This window comes from Equus caballus, chromosome 3 (genome assembly GCF_041296265.1).
Source record: "Equus caballus isolate H_3958 breed thoroughbred chromosome 3, TB-T2T, whole genome shotgun sequence".
In the NCBI taxonomy this organism is placed as follows: Eukaryota; Metazoa; Chordata; class Mammalia; order Perissodactyla; family Equidae; genus Equus; species Equus caballus.
The window spans coordinates 60562555-60577500 of record NC_091686.1 but is presented as its reverse complement, the minus strand read 5'-3'; the positions used below and the strand labels follow the sequence as shown (position 1 = coordinate 60577500).

Genomic DNA, 14946 nt, shown 5'->3' with positions numbered 1-14946 from the left:
ACTAAGACCAACATTGTGGTATTTCTTTTCCATTATCTTCTTCACTGGTTCCTCTTCCTTAAAAGTAATAAAGCAGAATCCACGCCTCTTATTGGTCTTGTTGTCCATGGGGAGCTCTATGGATTCCACCTGATACCAAAAAATAAGTTTTAATACCTTAGCATACATGTTATTGACAATAAGAGCACAAGTTTAGTGGGAATAAAAGCACAAAATAAGCATATATTAGGCCCTCAAGCTCTATTCTGCTCTGCTTATTCTCATCTTTTTAAAGACTTCTTCAAATTGGACTATCAACTCCACCTAAAAAGTCTTGAAACCTCTTTATAAAAACAAGCTGCAAAGGGCAATGACATTTGCTACCTAATTCAAAGGTCACAAACTCAAATGCTCACCAAAAACAAGCAGAAAGAAACATTCAATTTTAAGCAACAGAGTAAGTGACTGCATGAGAGAAAATAAGGAGTGGTGAGGACCAGCGAAAACTGCAGAACATAGGACCATCAAAAGCTGGAAGCTGCTACTTGTCTTAGACAGCTGTTGGCATGCAAGAAGGCAGTTCCAATATTGCTGCTCTTGCGAATATTTAAGAAAAACTAGATACCCACTTTTGTGGGAAATATCTTAATTCCTAAATACTAACAACAAAACATTTATTCTGTTTGAATAAAGTAAAAGATGTCTGCAGGCTGTGTCTGGGACCCAAGGCCACAAATTTCTCATCTTAGCTTTAAATCATTAATTCATAAAAGGAAACCTCTATCTCACTATTTCCACTGTCTCTAATTAGGCTTATAAAATTTGCAAATACACATGTTAAAATTGAGAAGGCATATTACACTCTATTCTTAATTCATTCCTTTCCTACTCTCAAATGAACCACTTCCTTCTATATCTCAGGTAATAGAATCTGGATTTCTTCCTTATGCATTTTTTATTTATTTTACTAATCTGGTAAATTTCTTGAGATAAGAAATGTCTATTTCATCTTTGTGTACCCTGTGGCCAGCAATGCTATGCATACAGCAGTGCCTCAGTAAATGAGAAAATGCAATCATTTAACCTTCAAAGATCTACTAATAAAGTATTTACATATCCTTATTTAAAAACTAATCACATAATCTGTTCAAACTTTAAAACTTTGAAAAACTCAGTGAAAAATCCATAATGTGACAATGATATTCACACTAATTTTGACAAAAATTGGGTCAAAACATTACCACATACCTCACCAAAACCACCAAAGTACTCCCTTATTTTCTCTTCAGGTGTATCTGGAGAAAGGCCACCAACAAAAATTTTTTTAACAGGCTCTTTTGTTTTCATGGCTTTGGCCCTTTTAGGATCAATCACCTTCCCATTCAATTTATGTTCTTTCTGATCCATGACCTAAGGAAATTGAAGTTTTCATTTTAAATATGTATATCTTAAAGTTCAGAGTCTATTTACAAAAATAGTTATAGTTCAATAAATGTAGTTAATGCCAGGCATATGTTGACTGGCTCACAATTACATTGTCAAATTGTGGTGATGTGACATCAGCTAATATATACTAGTGTTTAACCTTAAAGGTCAGGAAGAATGGGTACGGCGGGGAGATACAAATTTAATCAATTAATAAAAAACCATCACATCTTTAACTGTCAGCAATACAAATATGATTGCTACTTCTCCTCAGCCCAAGACTAAAATGATTCAGTCAAAAGTCTCTTGCCTAGCAAATTTCAAAATCTGTACTTCTGTGAACTCATCACAACACCCTTTTAGCTAGGTGTCTTTAAGTCTCAATTATTTTTTAAGTTAATTTTAATTTAGTAGAGCCTGGCACACAGAAGGTACTCAGTAAACAATTCTTGAATCTGACACTCTCTTCATAAAATGTGTTGGCAAGAACTGTATCTCCTCCTTTGTATAATTGCAAAATGGGAAATCACAAATAATGGGCAAATTAATTGTATCAAACTATCCGCTTTTTTTTATTAACTGATCAGAACACATAACACACTACCTTATCTACACTCTCCGACTCTTTAAATAGCACAAAGCCAAAACCCCTTGATCGCCCTGTGATAGGATCTAACTTCAGAGTGCAGTCTACAACTTCACCAAATTTGGAGAAGTAGTCCTTCAGATCTTTCTTTGTAGTGTCCCAGCTAAGGCCTCCTATAAACATTTTCCTGTAAAGACAAAAAGCAATATTAACATACTAAAAAGTAAAATAAAATACACTTTGCCTTAAGTATCCACATAATACTACCTTTTCCAAACTGCACCAATTTTACTGGGCAGCATATTAAAATGGTATTCTTCCTATATAACCACATATTAAGAAAATCTTATTCCAGTTTTGGAAAGTTTTGCTTATCACTGCTGTGCCTGCATAATTACAAAATAGTGAGCAAGCAGCAGATTAAGTCTTTTGACTTGCCAAAAAGATAAATGTATCCCCAAAGTAAAAATATTGTACCTTAAGTCTTTCTTAAATTACAAGTTAAATACTGGTAATAGCAAAATACAGAATCTTAGCCTCGAATTTCCCTTCCAAATCTTCATTAAACTTGTAAAAAGGCCATGCAGTCCCCAGTGATCACAGCAACCAGCATGTGTCTATACTGAAGCTCCTGTCTATTTAACAGTTCTCTCATTAACCACTCTTAGCACATAAAATGCAAAATCATAGTCTCACAATTAAGTTCTAAGCAGTTTTTTGATGTGCTAAGAGTCCTTAACAAAAAAAAGTAATCACGTAAACAATTTAGTGAACAAAAAGAATCGTCCACTGAAGCACAATCCACTAAGTAACCTAGATGATTTATTTACAGTAGAACCTCAGTTAACCAGCAGTAAATTATTTAAATCTTTAAAATGCTGAAAGTGACAGGTAGTAAGTGGAAACCACCAAGACACTTTAAGACCAAAAATATATACTCCAAAAAAACCCCTTAGGGTGAAACTGTTTTTTTCTTACAGCAAAAGGCCATAAAGCTCAGATCTGGCAGCTCTGTGACCCTTTTTGTATCTGCCCCCTTTGCACCCACCCCCCCAAAAAGAGTAAACACATACCTCCTACCCTTTAAAAAGACAGGACTGGAGATTTTTATTTTAAGGGTAAACTGTCAGAATTTGTTATGTGAGGGCTAAAAATTTCACCCTGGTAATAAAACCATGCTTGCTCAACGATTTCTCATCTTTTAACTGGGGTGGGTCAGGGGTAGGGATAGAGATGCTGTTCTAAGTTTCAGCTCCCAGAAAGAAATTAAAGCAGAAAACATCTCCATCTTGTGGGCTTTTATGATATTGCCACCAAAGCCAATTTTTGCAACAAGGCCAATTTTGTCCCTAGAATAAGATCTTGCTTCTGCTTCTCCCTAAAGATGCCAGATTAACTGAGGTGTTACTGATCTTACTCACTCTCCTACCAGACTTGTTTTTACTTCTAATGACAAAATAACTTGTAATGCAAAAAAAGTCTTTCTTTAAGCATATACTGTGCTTCCCATCTCAGATTAGGTTTTCAACTTGTCCATGTATTCTAGAGCTGGGCCATTTATATGTTAACTTCAGGACTTCCTCTAACAAAATTTCCATGCTTGAAGTAACCTTTATTAACTATTTTTGTATTTTATAATCAAATGAACTTAACAAAAACACCCATAATGTTGTATAGTTACTTTTAATCTTTATTGCCAATTCCATGAAAAAAAGTTGAGGTATTTTCAAAATTACATTTTCTTTTATTCAAATAATGCACCTTCTAATATCCAATCCTAGGCACGTAAATTGCCTTAAACACTTTATTTTTAACCTCAAGATCCAGAGCACTTCCTTCATAGATGAAAGTCCATTACCAATATTTACCCTTTCAAGGTGAGGAGGACACGGCTATGTTTTTAAAGAGAAAGAGAACTGAGTATAAAAAAATGATCTCTTGCTCAGATATCCATGGCAAGTTGTAGAACAGAAACTTCAATAAAGTTGAAATTTAACTATTAAATTACCACTAACGTGATTATTACAGAAATTTTCCATCAATAACTTAACAGTTTGAAATTATTTTAACCTCCTGAAGAGAATAACAAAAGTGTTATTTTAAAAAGGTAAAGCTGAAAGGAAGGAAAATTTTGTGGCAGTCTGGTCTGTTTCTCAGATATTGAGACAGAGCAAGTTTTGACTTTATTTAGGCAAGGCAATGTTTATATTGGGTCAAGTGTTCTTAACTTAAAACTAAGAAACAGAAAACCATTAGAAAGAAGTAAACTATAACACCAAGAATGAGGCATGTTCTGCAATTATTCACAAGCCCCGAATGTTTTTCACAGCACAGGAAGTCAGTTTTCTTAAATAGTAGATTAAGCATACTAATTCATCAAGTGGCCCAATAAAGTGCTCTCTAAAGAAACGTCCCACCTTTAACATAGCCTTTAGTAGAGTTGTTAAATGTGCCTATCTTAGAGCTAAAAGGTCACTGAAGATGCTAGCCTTCCTAAAATAACAATCAAATCCCATTTATCCAGAACATTAAATATTCTGGTCAACTGTAATTTATACAGATTCCATACAATTACTATTTCTCAAAAAATTAGAGCAAAATACATAGTAAAACTTCAGCTATCCAGCACCTTTAGAGAATGAGGAGCCAAATATCCCACCCTCCTTAAAGCACTGCTATCCTTCCCTAATCTCTCTCCAGTTGTTTTTCACCCTTCAATTATTTGGAATTAATTTTCTCTACAACCTATCACACACACTTCCGCCTTCTTAACGAAATACATTAACCATGATTTAACACTCTAAGGGTCATTCACCACTAATATATTAAGCTACTGTTGCATGCCCATAGGGTCTTCTGAAATTACAGAGCCATTTATTAATACACTAACTGCATTTCATTTCTTAGCTTTTTAAAAAGTTCTATTTTCATTTTTGCCTGATTAATCACCAGTTGCTGTTCTAAAATGCCTCCCCCTTCCATTGGGTAGGGTAGGTAACCAGCACTCAAACTTTTCAAATTTTATATGAAAAAAAGTATTCTCTGAGCAAGAGCCTAAGTGACTCTTCTTCGAGAGAAATGCACCACTTTGACAGCCCAAAAGCACTTTCTTTTCCTTCTGTAATAAGGGTGCTGTACAACTGATAACCAGACAGGTGAACATACTACAATGAACACACACTGCACCAAATCCATTCCATCTTTACTAAATGGAACATACTAAATCCATTCCACCTCTCCTAAATGGAACATACTAAATCCATTCCCTCTTTACACAGCAGGCAAACCAAGATACAACGGTACAGTACAGTAAGAAAAGGTCTTATCTTAATTCTGGATAAACAGGAACTTACTTTAGCCTCTCTAGAACACCAGCACTCTGACATGCTCTCCCTGAAATTATGAGGTGGTATAAAATGATACCAACTTAAGTTTTCTATATTTTATATTGCAGTATCTTGCTTAAAGCACAATACCTATTGTCCGTCCAGATTACCTCTGCAGACTTGAATACAAAAGACTGACTTTCAAGTTGCTGTCACTCCCACTCCTGTCAAGATGTGCAAACACTTTATAATGCAGAGACAGAACTTCAGAAACATCCTAAGCAGCCAAGTTAAAACTACATCATGAGACTTGGTCAAGTATCAACAAAAACGGGCCGCTAATGCTGCAATCTAAGTTTAAAATTTGATCCTTAGTTATAAGTGAATCAATAATTCCAATTAAAATGTAGGACTTCAACTACAGTATTATTAACAAAGTTTAACTTCTTAATCCTATCCATAAGCTATTTAGCACCCCAAAGGCAACAGTATTCAATTTAAACCATTTACTCAACAATTGAAATCTCCTTGCTTTTACAGTTATTAATTTACACCATATTATGTAATTAAATGACAGGCATAAAGTTACACAACTCAGTGCAGATTACTATCCAAATGCTATGCGGTGTCATTTAGGAATTTTGGCTGCTTTGTGGGACTTTGTCTTTTAGAGAAAGTAAATTTTAGAGGCAGTAAACCAAACTGCCTAGGTTTAAATCCTACCTTTACGACCTACTAATAGGATGACCCTAAGGAAAAAAAAAGAAATTCCAAGATTGTTTCCACATCTGTAAAAAAGAGAACTAAGAGCCTAGCTCATGTATCTCCAGTGAGGATTACATGAACAAACACACTTAAAGGGAACATAGTCTGACCCATCCTAAGTGCTCACAAAAGTAAATTATTTAGAAGGGGTAGAGCACAATCTAAATATAATTTAATAAAGCAACTTCATTTACTCAGTGGCTTAACTTTTTAAAATCTACATGGGCTATATGAAATTTCCAACATTAAGGAGGAAAGGCCAGGATGAGTTTCATATAAATGGATCTTAAGATTATTTTCAACACTACAGACTTAAAGTAACCCAGAAATTATTTTAATATTCCATGTAAAAGATATACACACTGGAAGCTGGGTTTCTAAGACTCTTAAATGAAACGTAATTCCAAAATCATCTTGATGACTTGTCTGTAGTCTACATGAATGCCAGTAATTTTAGTAAGGAATAATTTCAACACATAAAAGGCAATACATATGAACAGTGCTGGCTGGTGGAAAATGTCCTAATTAAATACTATTTTTTCCCATCCAGGAAAACTTATTCCCTGTACTATTGAAGTCACTAAGTTTAACACTCCAAAGTCAACAGAAGTATTTTATTTAAAGATACTTCCCCTAACAAACCTTCACTGTGAAACACCTCATTCAAAGTAAAATGATAAACACTATTACATTTCCTTCTAATTTTGGAATAGGAACAAAAAGAAGTATTCTATAACTTTCATACACTTCCTAACAATTCATGATCTCCAGTATGTGGTTCCATAACAAGTTCTGACAGTTTAAAAGATACAAGAAAATATCAATCTGATATACATTTCAAGTATGTAACATGACTACCCAATCACTGTCACCTTTTAGAGTAATGTTAATCAAGTATACCAATAATCTTCATGCAAATAAATTTTCTGGTATTTCACCTTTGTAATTATTCCTTTAAAAATCCTAAAATGACATTAAGTATAATGAAATCTCATCAACACATAAATGACTATTTTTCCTTTGAGATTATGGATCTATCTTAAAATTAAGTCACTAGTTACCTATAAGGGGGGAAGGAGTTTACTTTTTCCAACTATACAGTATCACGTGGTAGGGTAATCATTTTAGAATCTGTATAAAAAATACCTTTGGAAAGAGTTTGACAAACTTTTAACAAATCATTAAAAAAGATTAATTCCTGTAGCCTAGTATATTAAATCTCTTTACTTCATACTTTAGATTGACCCTAAATGACCAAAAGTAACTAAGTTGAAAACATAATAGCTAATAAATTAAACACAACAGTTTTTTAATAAACTTTAAATGTTTAACCCAAAATCTCTCCTTTTTCATGTCACTCCAATGCAGGAATGACATCTTCTATTTTTACTTTTAAAATAAACTTTCAATCAGCTTTATAAGGTAAACTCCCATCTACCTAGAAGTTAAGGAATGGTGTTTCCTTAACCTAGAGGTTAAGGTTCTGGTTAACTGAGATTACTACACATGCACAATTCTATAAAGTTTTCTACTGGAAATCATTTTAGATATCAACACTAAACTCAGAAAATACATTTTTCCTTTCTTGATGAAATTTTAGAACCTTGCAACGCTTTAAAATCACATTAGCTTTTAATAGTATAAGGGAAAAACTATAGTAGATTCATTCCATGACACCATTTGTTGGTTGCTTTTTGAGCATATTTGCTGATACTTTTTCACCTATCTTTCTCACAATTTCACCCATCTTTCTCACAAGACTAAAGGAGTGGGGGAATTTCCGAGCTGTTTGGGCTTTGTGGTAGTTTCAAGTCTAGATAAGCAGGAGTTCACAGAACATAACCCAATACTTAAAACTATCACCTTGATTATTGGCCAAACACTGCCAGTTAACACAAGTCTCCCCACCCCACCCCCAAATAGTCTTAAATGTCTAGTTCCAATGTGCAATATAATACTCCAGAAACTAAAACATGCTTACCTTTACTCCACAGGAGTAAATCACTGGTAGTATCAACTATTAAGGCACGGGATAAATACACACAAGCTATGAAAGCAGGCTATGTAGTCAATCTTCCTGTGGTGAGCATTGTTTCCAACACAGAGATCAGCAAACCAAGTAACAAACATGTTATATTACCTGAGACCACACTGTTGGGAGTGAAGTAACAGAAACAGATCCCACGCTTCCAGCATCCAGTTCAGTGCCCTATCTACTAAAACGTTGAAGCAAAACTAAAGTCAAATAAAACTTGGACTAACAGAAGTTATGTTTCACTACATTTGTGAATCTGCACACACTCGTGGTGGACAACTTTAAGTGGAATAGGAAAAAAGTTACTATTCTATTCCTTTTGAAAATGCTTTCAAGTATGGCATGTATCACTTGAAAGCTAAAACCAACCCTCCTCCTCGTTGGCCATAAATCACACATGACAATAGTAGATTCAAAGCTTTCTTATATTAGGGCAGCCTTACAGATGACAGAATATCTGGGCAATATGAAAAATACACAGTAAATATACATTTAGTTTACAGAAGGGGCCACATGACTTGAGGAAAAATCCCCCAGTCTTAAGGCAAGTATATTTACGTCAAAAAGCAGCACTGAAAAACTTCAATGATATCCTCCAATTCCAAACCCAAAAGGTCAGGTGATTTTTAGTATCTTTCATAATAGATAAGAATTTGAAATGAAAAGAATGTAACACTCTTCCCTTACATGTTCTTCATCTCAGGATTTGGGAGCAACAACTTCTGCAATTTTAACAGTGGAAACTTGTCAAAGGTTCCAAAAAATGCTAAAATTCAGACCCTTCTACTCAGGGTCTCAACTTTACAGTAAACCCAACTTTACTGAATCAAAGGCCAACAAAATCTGGCATGAGGCTGCTCGAAGAGTTACTTGTTTTACAAAGCAAACAATGTTCAGAATGCCCCAGAAGCACTAGGGTATAGATTATAATCTCAAATATTTAAATCAGAAACATGCGTAGGCCCATTTCTTAAAAATTAGGAGACAATCTATAGCAGAATTCACAAAATTCCCAAAAAAGAATCATACTTAAGCTTACACACACTGATGCTTAAAGGACTAGATCAATTGTCCTGTTAAAAGTATTGCTATACTTTGGCTCATAACTGAATGGGACTATTTTGTTTCCTGCCCAATCCAATGCAGGCAAGTCAACGTACCTACCTTGTAAAATTGTCTGAAAGCTAACACATTATAGTTTTCCAATAATCATGAGATTTTACTTAAAAACTCTGCCTCCAGGTAGCTTGCTACATGGCATGTATATTTTGCCAGGCACTAAGTAATTTTAAACTCCTAACCTAAAAAGAACTGCAGCTCTGTAGAGAACAAAATGAATCTACACCCATAATGGGAAATTCCAGTGCAATAGCTTATAAGTAAAAACTAGGGATGTTAAAGTTGGAAAGATTAAAAAGAGGTGAACTCAGGAAGGTATTTTACTATGGAAATGAATAATTACTCCAAAGGTCCACAGGAAACTGTGGAAACATCCACTAGAGGTATAACAGGCATGTCCTCCTCAAAACAGCTGTTTATTCTTATATTCAAATTAAAATACAACTTTAAGTCTATAACAAATTGATTTTTAAAATATTTTTAGGATGAAATTGTAACCACTTTATTCTCGTCAGAATTGTGAAAAGAAAAGCAATGCAGAAACGTGTTTAAGAAATTAAATACAGATCATTTTATATCTGGTAACCACTATTATCCAAACTATTAAGAATGCTAAGAAACTGTTACCCAATATCCGTCAAATTAAGATAGAGAAAGGAATAGATAGGGTGGCAAGCGCACAGAAATCAAAGAAGTTTAAAGGTCTTGAGAGTCTTTTTGTTCAAAAAGAAAAACAGTTATCTGTAACAGGATGAGGCTGAGCAATTGGGCGATAATTTTAAAAAGTCAAATATTAGACTTTGAGAACATTATTTAATTGTAAACTTCCTTAACTTAAAGTGACCTCAGTAAACCCCTATTTTAAGTGGATGACAACTGATCATAATCTAAAATGTACATTAACTGTTGAGTATTTAATTGTCCATTTTTACTAAAGAGGTCACTCAAAAAACTTGTAAAGTTAAAGTATTAGGTAGGAGGGCCAAGTATAATTCTTACAAGAGTCAAGTGACCTTCAAACCTAAGTTTATGATCCTTTCAAATTACTGAAGATAGTTGCTTACATAAGATTTGAAATATGTAATGGAGTAGAAAAGTCAAGTACAGTTATAGTTTAATCTTTCTTTAGTTTGCCACCAGTAACTAGCAGTGAAACTGAACTATCACAGTGGCAAATAGAGGGGATAATTTTCATCAAAAACCTTTTTATTCTGAATGTCGAACTCTGACCCCAGTCTCTTTTTTTTGCTTTTCTCTTTTGCATACTGTTTCCAGTCTGCTTTACTTGCAATATAAAACTGGAGAGTTTTCAGTGTATGAGAATATAGTCGTAAGTAAAGCTCGTGTAAAATTTAAAGGTTATCCCAACTGGGCTCTTAAAACAGAAAATAATTTGTACAGATATGTCAACTATTTGCAAATTATTGGCCCTCTAAACTCCAGTGGTGATGGACACAAACTCCTGGAAAACTCAAATATAATTCTAAAGGTAGAAGATGGACATTTAAGGAAAAGGAAGGAGAGGAATAAAGATAATCTACCAGCCTTCCAAAGAGAAGTCATGCAATTGTGAATACATGTCAACCAGCTGTAATTAACATTCCAGCCACATCACACTGAAAACAAAATATCTGATAAGCGCTGTAGTGGAAAGCCACATCAGCCAACCTCAGACTAGTACATATCCAAATCTTATTAGCTTTATTTACAAACACGGTTGGTGACAAAAGATACATTTTTGCACAATACATATACACAACACTACTAAAACTGTTTTACTTTTGACATGTCCAGAATATTTCAGTATAACATGCAAGACATTTCAAACACACACAATTTTATATCAAGTTACCTTCATATTTAGCATTAAACTTAGAATTCCAACAAAAATATTTTTCATCTTAAAAACAAATCAAATTTGAAATTAAAAGTACTATTTTTCCTTGCCCAGATGTAAAAATATTACTAATCATATTAAGCTTTAATTGGCCAAACCACAACTACATGCATTACCACAGACCAAAAACCATGTAATGGCATCAATTTTGCCCAAAGATCACGCACAATGCCTAAAAAGGTTTTATATCCCAGGTACAAGAATACCCTACTGTACTAATGTCTAGAATTTCCTGGGGATCAATGGGCAACTAACCAATACACAGCCTCTACATGTTATGACTACTGAAACCTTTATAATACAGAAATAAAATTTAAAAGTTTTACCATTCTTCCCGCTGTGCCGTCGCTGCTTCAGAGTGTCGTGGGGAGGAGTTTGAATGGCTAGGGAATTAACAACCGGTACAGCAACCAATCAAAATTCTAGTTTTAGTTTTTGACATTGTTAGGGTTAAAAACTTTAATTCATTTACACTTCAGTTCAACAGTAGATAACTACAAAGGCAGCTAGCTTTGTGATTAGAAAAATCAAGACTAACAAAAAGCCTGCCCCAAACAGCAAGATATACAATTTATCATTTTGGTGCCTCTGTCCAAATAACAGAATTCAGAAGACAAAAACCAAAATGTCCAAGGCTTACGTTCCCAAATATTTAACATATTCCTTTTTGACATTAAGCTATACATAAAAGTTTCAAGATAACTGATTAATTAAGAAAAACTAGTTTCCCATCCCACCTCCACTCTCCCAAAGCCAGCACAATCAGCAAAACAGCCTGCCTGGGCTGAGATTATTAAATTCTATATTCCAAAGTGCTTCTCTCTCCCCCCTGCAAATCTTATGCTTTTTCCGAATCATGGAAATCATGTTTTCTAATACTGTGTTAAAGCGACATTTTATTGCTTTTACTCTCCACCAACACCTTTCTCCTTGTTACAGTGAAAAAAAACCACACACACACCTTCCCTCATTACAAAAAGGAATGGAACCGTTAACCCAGGATCAGCAGTCTGTAACGGGAATAAGAAAACCCAACCAAGAACCCTGATTTAGTCCCTCCTGCTAACTCCTGTATTACGTACGCTCCCGCTCCCAAATGCTGCATTCTAATATATTAAAGGCAGCTTTAAGTGACAGATAACTTAGTCAAATTGAAGGAGGCAAGTTAGTATTTAAAAACGTGCAGAAAAACAATCGTGCCACAGCATAATACAGGATTTGTTTATTTTAGGAAAGGCGGCTGGTGGGCCTCCTATAACAGGGGATAAGAGAGCGGAAAGGAGAAATCAAGAGAGACCAAAATAGGATCCTGGGCACCGGGAGAGGAAAAAACGGTTTTGTAAAAAAATGGAAACTTCACAGGAAAAGTAAGGTCGGAGTACAACCTGTACGAACAGTTGGGGAACCCTATAGCTGAGAGCGCGAAAAGTGTGCGCGGCTGGAATAACTCGGCGGGGTGGGGGAAGGGCAGGCGGCAAGCCCGAGGCAGGAACAGCTCCAGTCAAGTGCAGGCCCCGCCGACAAGAAACTTAGCGAAAGCCCGTGGGGCACAACCGACGTACCAACAGGCGATTCGGGGAATTTCACCAGTCCCAATTTGTTCCGTAGGCTGTGAAATAGGGACTAGGTAAACAAGCCGTTGTGCAACAGTGTACAGTGGGAAAACGAAGAGATCGAGGCGAAACTTATTCAAAATACTAGAAAACATTCGGCCTGAAGCCGAGGCGGGAGCAGCAGAAGTGGACAGCCCACACGTCCCCCGGAGCATGTGCTTATAAAGAATCGCATCGTCGCGGGATGTGGAGTGAGAAGCACCAAATAAACCTCAGTAGTCCAAGCATAAAAGCTTTTGTGTCTGTCTGCGTTTTTATGCCCGGGACTTTAGAAAACCGAGAAGGGAGGGGACAGCGGGGAAAGAAAAAAGGTACCCCTCGACAGGCGGGAAAAAATCCTGGCGGCTAAGTCGGTGGGAGGAGACCCACGGCGAGGGAGGGAAGGAGGGCGGGCCGGGGAGCAGCATGGTGACGGCTAAAGGTGGAAACGTGTGTGATGGGGGAGGGGGCGAGGAGCAGGCAGGGAGAGAAGGCAACGAAAGCCCCGGGGAGCCCAACGTAGACACGCGGCCGACAGTGCGAGGAGGCTACAGGGGGTCCTGGAGGGCGGGCGGAGAGCGGGAACGAGGCCTAATGGCGGGGGATGGGAGGGGGAGGGGGGACTAGTTGGGCCTGACTATCCCGGGCCGCCCCTTACTCACCCTTCATCCTCCTCGTTCTTACTGGCGTCGATCTTCGCCCCCTCCGACTCGGCGCTGCCCCCTTCGGTGCCTCCGGCCGCGGTTCCGCCCCCGGTCCCGGCTCCGCTTCCCGCCGCCGCCGCTGCCCCCTGCGCCGCCGCCACCATGGCTCCCTCCTGCTCGCCCGCCGAGCCGCCTACCGCCGCCGTTGCCGCCGCCGCCGCCCCGTCCCCGCCGAACTGCTCCTCCGACATAGTGCTACTGCCTCCGCCGCCGCCGAGACGACACCCGCCGCTGCTGCGAACCGAAACTAGCAGCAAAGTAATCCCCGCCGCTGCCGCGCGCCCGCTCTACCGCGCGAAGCACACAACAAGCCGGAGAAGGCGCGCGTGGCTGCAAAGGCTCCTGCGCCTCGCTCTGCCTGCTCCCCTGGCCTCCCACTCTCGCGCGGCGCGCACTCCCACTCTCTCCGGCTGCACTAAAAAAGAATAAGGAGCAGCGGCGGCCGCTCTTGCCTCCTCCTCGCTTTAATGGCGCCGCCGCGGACCACCTAAAATGGCCGACGGAAGAACGGCGCGTCCCGGTCACGTGACGTGCGAGCGCGCCCTTTGCGCCTCCTCCGCCCCCTCCACCGCTAGTTTTTTCACCCCCCCCCCCTTCCTCCTCGGTCCCGCCCTCTCACTCCCTCTTATACCTTCCTCTCACGCGCTGCGCCGCACAGCCTGGGGCCTTTAAAAGGAACCGGAAATGGCGTTCACTAACACGGCCGCGCGGGGACCATCGAGAACAAGGAGCGCTGGTTCGAAGGCGCGGCTAGAGGGGCGCCTTCCTCTGTCCCCGCCCAGCCGAGGGTTCTTGGAGGCGGCTCCCCCACCCACCCCATCCCCGCGCCCTAGCTGGGAGTGGGAGCGGCGGCGACGGGCGCTGCTGTGGTGGCGTCTCCGGGAGGGCCACTCTTCCCTGCGCGCTTGCGGCGTTGGGTCGGGGAGGGGAGGCGCCTACTCGCGGCTCCGTGTGTCCTCGAAGCTCCCAGACGTAGAACGGAGGCGACCCCGTGCCTCCGGCTCGGCCAGCGCGGCGCCGGCGGGGGCCTGGCTCGCCGTCCCGGGTGCGAGGCGTCGCGTTGAGCTGCGGGCGGGCGCGGACTGCCGCACCTCCTCCGCCCGCGTAGTTGCCCCGCGACCCGGTGACATTGAGGTCTCCCCGGCTGCCGCCGCCGCGCTGCCCAGCCCCAGGCGAGCAGGCCGAGGCCGCTGACGGTTAGGGCTGCTTTTAAGATTTGCTTTCCAAGTAAGATTTTTGCTTGCCTGCTTTTCTCCTGAAGTTTTTCGTCAAAAGAGGGAGATAACTTGCATATTTTAAGGAGCAGGGATTGTTTTGTTTTGCTTGCTTTATGTGAAGATCCTAAAACCTGCCGCGATTCTTTGAAAATACGAACAGTTGGGAAGTGTGTTAGGTCAACCAGGGGTTCATTTCATTTAATGTTTTTAGGTGCTTGTCCTAAATAGAATATATAAATGTGTGGATCATCCTTACAAGGTTTTTGAGTTTGTTGTGTTGTGGGGTTTGGTTTTTTTAAAA

General features: G+C 39.1%; 1 protein-coding gene across 7 annotated transcripts in view; it reads right to left on the bottom strand.

Moving 5' to 3' along the window:
• The window catches only part of HNRNPD (heterogeneous nuclear ribonucleoprotein D), an 18199-nt gene extending 3527 nt beyond the window's left edge, over window positions 1–14672 (bottom strand). For 4 of the 7 annotated variants that reach the window (XR_002806971.2, XR_002806972.2, XM_023637848.2 and 1 more), the window contains exons 1-5: window positions 13387–14672; window positions 11459–11515; window positions 2009–2177; window positions 1228–1389; window positions 1–129 (exon numbers count right to left, since the gene is read on the bottom strand). The exon at window positions 1–129 is cut by the window's left edge and continues 3 nt beyond it. Coding sequence is in view for 4 of the 7 variants with exons in the window: in XM_023637848.2 (XP_023493616.1) it covers window positions 1–129; window positions 1228–1389; window positions 2009–2177; window positions 11459–11515; window positions 13387–13619 (750 nt within the window). In the remaining 3 variants the exon portion in view is untranslated. The remainder of the gene's footprint in view (window positions 130–1227; window positions 1390–2008; window positions 2178–11458; window positions 11516–13386) is intronic. The other 3 variants (XR_011437513.1, XM_023637849.2, XM_023637851.2) reach the window with 1 other exon arrangement.
• Window positions 14673–14946: the final 274 nt, after the last annotated feature.